Source organism: Hipposideros armiger, unplaced genomic scaffold (genome assembly GCF_001890085.2).
Source record: "Hipposideros armiger isolate ML-2016 unplaced genomic scaffold, ASM189008v1 scaffold_232, whole genome shotgun sequence".
NCBI classification, from domain to species: domain Eukaryota; kingdom Metazoa; phylum Chordata; class Mammalia; order Chiroptera; family Hipposideridae; genus Hipposideros; species Hipposideros armiger.
Window position 1 is genome coordinate 841,545 of NW_017731582.1, and position 7,329 is coordinate 848,873.

A 7,329-nucleotide genomic window follows, 5' to 3' on the forward strand; every position below is an offset into this window, starting at 1 on the left:
TCTCTCCCTCCCTTCTTTCCTTCCCTCCTTCTCTCCTTTCTTCCCTCCCTTCCTCCCTCCCTCCACTGTGGACTTGGCGCTGGAGGACATGAACTTGAGGTCCAGCTCTGTCGAGAATACTGTGGGGGACTCCGGATGCGTGCCGTCCTCATCCGGGGCCTCATGAGCCTCCATTCTGCTCAAGAACTGGGATGGGGTTGAACTAGATGCTGGGCTCCCCTCAAGACCACTCCCACTATGTAGTGCTAGGATCGCGGGTCCAGCAGAAATGGGGGTTCTCAGCCCTGGGCGACTGGAAACAAGAGAGACACGTGGAGACTCGGGCGGGCCAGCTGAGTGGATGGGGTCAGACCAAGGCGGGCAGGGCAGAGTTAACTTACGCAGACCACACCCTCTCTCTTTCCTTCTCTAGAGTGGGCACCGTGGTGACACCTGCAGCTGGATAAGCCACGGAGGAAAGCGGTCCGGCAGGGACTGAGGAGGGACTGGGCACTCCGGGGGTACTCACCATGGGTGCTGGTTTCCCTCCAGACACGATGCAGACCAGCGTGAAGTTCTGGGCTTGGTAGCGGCTGAAGGGGGCTGGTGTGTCAGTGGCCACCACTTCGATGGAGGTGGGAGGAGCTACCCAAAAGGGAAGCACAGGAAGACAAAGGCTTAACTGGAAGATTCAGGAAGAGCTCACTGATTATCTGAGATGGGCCAGGTCCTATGCTGGGTGCTGGGTGGAGGGGGCGGCGGCGCAGTGGGGCAAATGTTGCCCAACTTCGGAGGGTGCCATTGTCATCAACCACAGCGAGAATGATGTCCCTGCTGGGTGTGCAGACAAGGCCCCTGCCTCATGGGGCTCACAGCCTGGTGGATAACAGAGCATGAATCAAGAGATGACACAGTTATATGCTAAGTGCACCAGGTACCAGGAAGCATGACAGAGTCTAAGCTTGGCAGGTGGTAGGAACAGCATATGCAAAGGTGTGGTGGCAGGTTGGCCCAGGGCAGGGGGGTGAGAGCAGGCCATTTAGTGGGAATTCAAGGAGCCAGAGCAGCGGTTCTCAACCTTTCACAGGGGTCGCCTAAGACCATCGGAAAACACATATTTTCGATGGTCTTAGGAACCGAGACACCGTTCCTCTATCCGTCTCCAGGCCCACATGCAGATACGCCCACATACAAGTACCCGGCGACCCCTGTGAAAGGGTTGTTCGACCCCCAAAGGGGTCGCGACCCACAGGTTGAGAACCACTGAGCCAGCGGAATGTGGTGCCCAGTGGGGCTGGGGTCATGCGCAGGACAGCTGCTGGTGGGTCACCACTCACTGGGGCAGGTTCCGACAGGCTCGTGAGAGCCAACTGTGACATTTTCAGGAATTTGGTGAACTAGGTGTTAAACTGCTGCTCGCTTGAAACGGGCCGCAGTGGGCGTCTTGACACCATGGAAATCAGCCATGGCTACAAATGAGGGCTTTTTTGTTTATTTGTTCCTGCTCCTGCCCCAGCTGCCAGGGAGCAGGTTTCCCAGCACATCACAGTTCGTGACTTTTTCTTCTTTGTCCTTAGAGCAGTGGGGAGCCATTGAAGGTTTTAAGCAAGAGCAGTGACATGATTAGAGTTGCATTTTGAAGAGACTGGAAACGGAGTGTGAATTTAGGCTAGAGTAGGGGTCGGCAAACTTTTGAGACGGGACGTACCCAAAGAGCTGCATGTGGCTCGCGAGCCGCAGTTTGCCGACCCCTGGGCTAGGGAGGTCGGTAGCTCTTAGACCATGGTGAGGGCCGCAGAGAGAAGAAGGCGACTTTGAGAGACATTGGGACGCAGGAGGCTTCCTGCTTTTCTTTTTTACAGAGGCTGGCTTATTTTGACTGGTCCCGCCGACCACCAGCTCACCTCTCTGCTTTCCTCACCAGCTGCCACTACTCGTTTGCCAAAGCCCACACTTCCAGGCACTGTGGGGTATTGGAAAGGACTCGCATGGAGCCATCAGGCACTCCTGGGTCCAAGTCCCAGCTAGGTCACCCCACCTCCATGTCCTTGGGCAAGTTACCAAAACCGTGAGCCTCAGTTTGTGAAATGAGAATCATACTTAGCAGACCTTCGAAGAAGAACCAGCTACTAGATATGAAAGAGCTTAGCACAGGGCAGGGATCGCCTATTCTTATGATTCCTATTATTATAGTATTTCCCCACCCGCCTTGATATTAGCAGAACAGGAGCCAGAAATCTTAGCCTTTCACTTGGGAAAGGCTGTCGGTTCTGGCTTATCTGGCCACGGGTCCTGAGCAGTGGGGGAAGCAGAGAAACTGAAGGAGCGTGGGCCTTCCCTTCCTGCAGGAGGTTTTCAGTCCCGTTAAGTTTAATTAAATCCGACACACATTTCCTGACACCTACTAGGCGTGGGGCCTGGTGCCAGGTGCTAGCGGTAGGCGCTGGGTGATGAAACAGACACAGGGATGAGAGGGTCCCAGTCTGGCGGGGGGGACAGTCTCCTGGCAACTCTGTTTTAAGGTCTCATGAAGGGAAGCCAGGTATGAACCATTCATTGATTCAGGCAGCCACCACGCGTTGTCAGCAGGGGAAGCAGACAAACAGGAAACAATGGGAGAACAATAGAGGGAGAATTGTAATTAAGTGTAAGATGGGATGAAACAGATGCTAAGTGGGGTAGGACTTCCGAAGGGAAAAATACACCAGACACTTCAATTACCCAGAAGTTGCAGATTCTGCAATCTAACTTTTCTAGAACTCGCCTGAAAACCTGGATCGCACAGCCAGAGCCAACAGTGGCCAACGCTCACCAGGCAGGAGCTGTCCTGAGCCCTTCCACGTGTTCATTCACTTAATCCTCACCATTAGTCTATGAGGTGGGCTTATCTATTCCCATTTTATAGATGGGGACATTTAAGAGGCGAAGCAATTTGCCTGGGTTCACAGAGTCAGGGTTTGAACCCAAGTGCCCTGGCTCCAGAGCCCGAACTGTGACATGAAGCTGTGGTAACTTTATCTTTGGAAAGAACGAAGGAGCTCATACCCACGGGTACCTTTAGCCTTCAGTACACATTTTAGCCACTGGCATCACTCATTCACCTGCTGCACCTCAACTTCCACGGATACGGACCCCTCAGAACCTGGTTCTGGGGGTGGCGCTACTTAACTTGGTTGCCACGAAGATCAAGGGACCATACCAATAGACACCTAGAACCTTCCTTATGGGCTTGCTTTGAGGAGTAAACGAGATGATGCCTACAAGATGCCTGGCACGCAGTATGCCTGAAAATACAGTTTGACAATTTTAATTAAGATTATTCGTATTACTAATATAAGGAGGTAGTCTAGGACAATGGTTAAGAGTGTGGGCTCTAAACTCGACTACTGAAGCTTCAAAGACCAGCTGTACCACTTACTGGCTGTGTGACCTTGGGCAAGTTACTTGACCTCTCTGAACCTCTGTTTCCTTATCTGCAAAATGAAAATTAAAGGGGACCTGTGCGGATTCAATGAAGCAGTACCTGAAAGTGATTTAAAACCGTACCCAATACATGTCAGCTGCCTTTATTAGCAGTACTTACGAACATTCTTTCTTTGGGGCTCCTTGCTACTGGCTGGGAGAATAAAACCTGGTCTCTACCTTCTGGGGCACTCACGGTTTCGCGAGGAAACCTGACCCAGTGACCACTCGCCCCTTGTGGCTACCGTGCACTCGAAATGTGGCTTTTTTGAGTTCATAGGTGAAGTAAATGTAAAACACACACTGTATTTTAAAGACACTTTTACAAAGAATGTTAAATAGATCATTGATATTTATTATCGGTTACATGTCGACATAACATTTGGGCTATATTGGACTTCATCAACATTATTAAAATTAATTTCGCCTATAAACACTTTTCTCCATGTGGTTATTGGAAACTTATAATGACATATGTGGCTTGCGTTATATTTCTATTGCACAGCGCTGGTCTAGAGAACTTCCATTTTATAGGTTAGCAAACTGAGGTCAGAGAGAGGGAGAGATTTGCCTGTGGTCACACTGTGGTGGCAGAGCCTGGACTGGCACCCAGGCCTTCTAAATCCTGGCCAGGGTTCTTTGCACAGCATGGGTGCCCCCCCCACCTCCCCCAACACCCCCACACACTCACACACCTGCGTGTGCACACATCCCCGTCCTGGAGATCTGCACCCAAGTCACGCACACTACCCACACAGACCCCGACTGGGAGCTGTGTTCCTGTCCCTTGCTATATTTCCGAGCAGGTGTTAGCAATATGTACAGTTAATCAAGCTCGTAAGACAATAACAGATTTCAGTTGTAGGGACGATGAGACAGCAGAGCTGCTAATATCAGCATGGACAGCTCAGGCTTCACACGCTTTCCCCATCAACATCGTCCTCAGTCACTGTGTCCTAGAAAAATGCCACTCCGCATCTCGCCTGGTGCAGGGCTCTGCGTGGAGGCAGGCGGGGAGCTGCCTACACCTGGGAGTCCCTGGCTGCTCATGGATGCGTCACCCCACACAGCACCATCCCCCTCTCCTCTTCCTCCCCCTTTCCCTCGCTGTGACTGAGAACAGCAATCTTTTTCTCCCACAACCCACTGCTTCGTAGGCTTGTCATCTACAGCCTTCCTTCATTCTTAGTCTTCCCATCTGCATCCCAGCCCCACCCCCACCCCCACCTCCATTCTCACCTCCATCCCATCTCTTTCCCATTTCTTTCTCTACCTCCATTCTTACCTCCAAACCCATCCCCTTTTCCAGTCCTATCCCCACTTCCATTTCCTTCCCCCATTCCTATCCCTACCCCGACCCCAACTCAATCCTTATTTCCGTCTCCACCCCTTCCCTAACTCCAACTCCATCTCCATTCCCATCTCCACCCCCATCCCTGTTACTATACAATCTCTGACCAAGGTGAAAGTGAGCAACCCCCTTATGAACCCATGCCTGGGACAGACCCCATGGCCCCAGGAGCAGTGTCTAGTCAAAGGCAGATGGCCAGCTGCAGACACAGGCATAAAGTCCACAGGACTTCCTGGACAAGAGTAATCCCGAGTTCAAAGTTGGGCTCTGGAATGAGCTGTGCAAAGCAGGGCCACCTGGTTGCAATCCAGGTGGCATACACTGGCAAAGCATCAACAAAGACCCCTGGCTCGCCAATCTCTCCTCTACTCCTTTGCGACAGTGTCCAATACACCCACCATTAGTGCCTCATTCCTGAGATCGTATCTTTAGAGATTTCTGTGCTAGAATAATGTTCTCCTGGGGGGTGAGGGAGGGGGCGTGTTCCCCACGCACTGGGAATGACCCTCATCAGGTGCAGAGACACAGAGCAGGCACATGTGGCTTGCGGAGGGGATGAATAGTAGTTGTCGTAGTAGCAGGAAGAACCTAGATTCAGGCAAAGCTTCAGGATTTACAAACCACTTCTGGACACGTTCTTGCACTTGTATAACACCAGCCTGGGCAGTAGGAAGAGCCCCCCAGTTCTACAAGTTCACCACCATGGTCAAACAGAGGCCACCACCATGGACTCCCCTAAATCCACTAACCCCAAGTCAAGCCAGTGGACTTCCCAGTTTATTTTTGTCTTTGCCTTAAGTGAAGAGAATTGCTGCTAGAAGTCTCTTGAACCAATTTTGGCTCGCATCGGGCAAGGTGACATGGCTTTGTATCTGACACAGTTGCACGTCACAACTAACCTTGATCGTGCCTGTTCCATGGCCATCAAGGGAGGCAGGAGTTGTTATTTTAGACTCCACAGTTAAGATCGACAGAGTGAGGTAATGGTTGGGTGATCAGTTTTATGAAATTAACGCTGAAATATTGCCTGCCTTTATCTTGAAAGCAGGACTTGGTTTCGGTCATCGTAACTCACTTTGGAGATAATAGGATGGCTCTCTGCTCTGTAAATCATCCCGTGGCCTTTGCAATTTGGGAGCACTAATTTGTTCTTATATAAACACTAGCATTCTTGGAAAGAGAAGTCTGCCCCATGCCTGTTTGTGACTGTATCTACTAAGAGTTCAATTCTCTCCCCACCAGGAGGTCTACCTCATCTCCTGCTGGGATCCTGCCTCTAATAGAGTCAGACCAAGGTTCCATCCAACCCAGACTTAGCTACCAACCTTCCATGGGAACCTGGGCAAATCAATTGACCCACCCGCACTGTGTCAGTCTTCCCATCTATAAAATGGGTTCAATAAAACATACCCTGCCAAACTTTCAGCTGCCAGGATTTCTGAGAGGAGAAGCAAATGAGAAAATGAGCATAAACCTTTCACGATGACAGCGAAGTGCTGTGCAAACAGAAAGGGATTATTCCTATTATCTCTTCGATTGCCCACACCCCTGCCTTGGCTGCAAGGGACCATGTGTAGGGCAGTTTCGTTTCCTCCCTGGAATGGCCATTGTCTGGAGGAAGGGATAATCTGTCCTGTTCCTTGGGTTCCACTTTATGACGGTGCTTAGTACACTTCTGCCCTAAGTGTTATTTATCATGGGGTGGTAATCAATTAGATTTAGGGGAAGGGGGAGGGAAGGGAAAAGACAAGTTCAAAATTATATTATTTGCAAAAATCCATTTTTTTCCCTCTCAGCATGCCTGCTCTATTGACTGCCTTTCTTTTCAATCAGCTCCTAGTCATTACACTATATTTCAAAAAAAAAAAAAAAAGAAAGAAAACCACCCCTTTAATATAAAAGTGTCCATGAATATAAATGTGCCTCCATGGTCCCTATTTTAATTTCCTTCCTTCCTTTTTGGTCCCAACTCTCAGTTTTTCTTTTCTATTCGCTCCACCAGTTTCTTTCTGCTTCTTTAAGATACTGCTCAAAAGAGCATCTCCTCCAGGAAGCCTTCTCTGCTGCACTGCTACACTGCTCTGCCCAAGGTTCCTTCCTCAGCTCCCTCAGTCCTCTGGGCCCTGCACATACCACTCCTTCTGCTGGTTATCTCTGCCGCTTCCTAAAGGGCTGGCCTTAGGTGTTGACTCCTCCAGGCAGCCTTCCAGGACTTTGCCAGACCCAGTGAGGGCTTATCCTCTGGGTTCCGGGAGCATCCTCCTCTGGTGATACTCATAGGTGCTTGTCGTTCTGTCCTGGGTCTACGTCTATTTCTCCACTAGATTTGTGCTCCCTGAAGGTTTTTTTTTCCCAACCTAATTTCAGAGCTAGTGCAGGCCCGCCACACAGGAATTCAATTTCAATTCCTGTTTGTTTTCCTCCTTCCTTCATTTTTCTTAGCACAGGCAAACATGCAACCTGTTTGTGGAAGAAATCCTACAAGGCCCTGAGATGCCATGGACCTACCCCCATCTCTAGCCTAGTTTTTTTTTTTT

The 7,329-nt window shown here is 50.3% G+C and overlaps 1 protein-coding gene across 1 annotated transcript in view; it reads right to left on the minus strand.

Annotated features, from left to right (window-relative positions):
- IGSF21 (immunoglobin superfamily member 21) overlaps positions 1 to 7,329 on the minus strand; it is a 163,751-nt gene that overhangs the window by 13,180 nt on the left and 143,242 nt on the right. Inside the window, exon 5 of the mRNA XM_019654845.1 lies at positions 509 to 624. Within this exon, the coding sequence (XP_019510390.1) occupies positions 509 to 624 (116 nt within the window). The remainder of the gene's footprint in view (positions 1 to 508; positions 625 to 7,329) is intronic.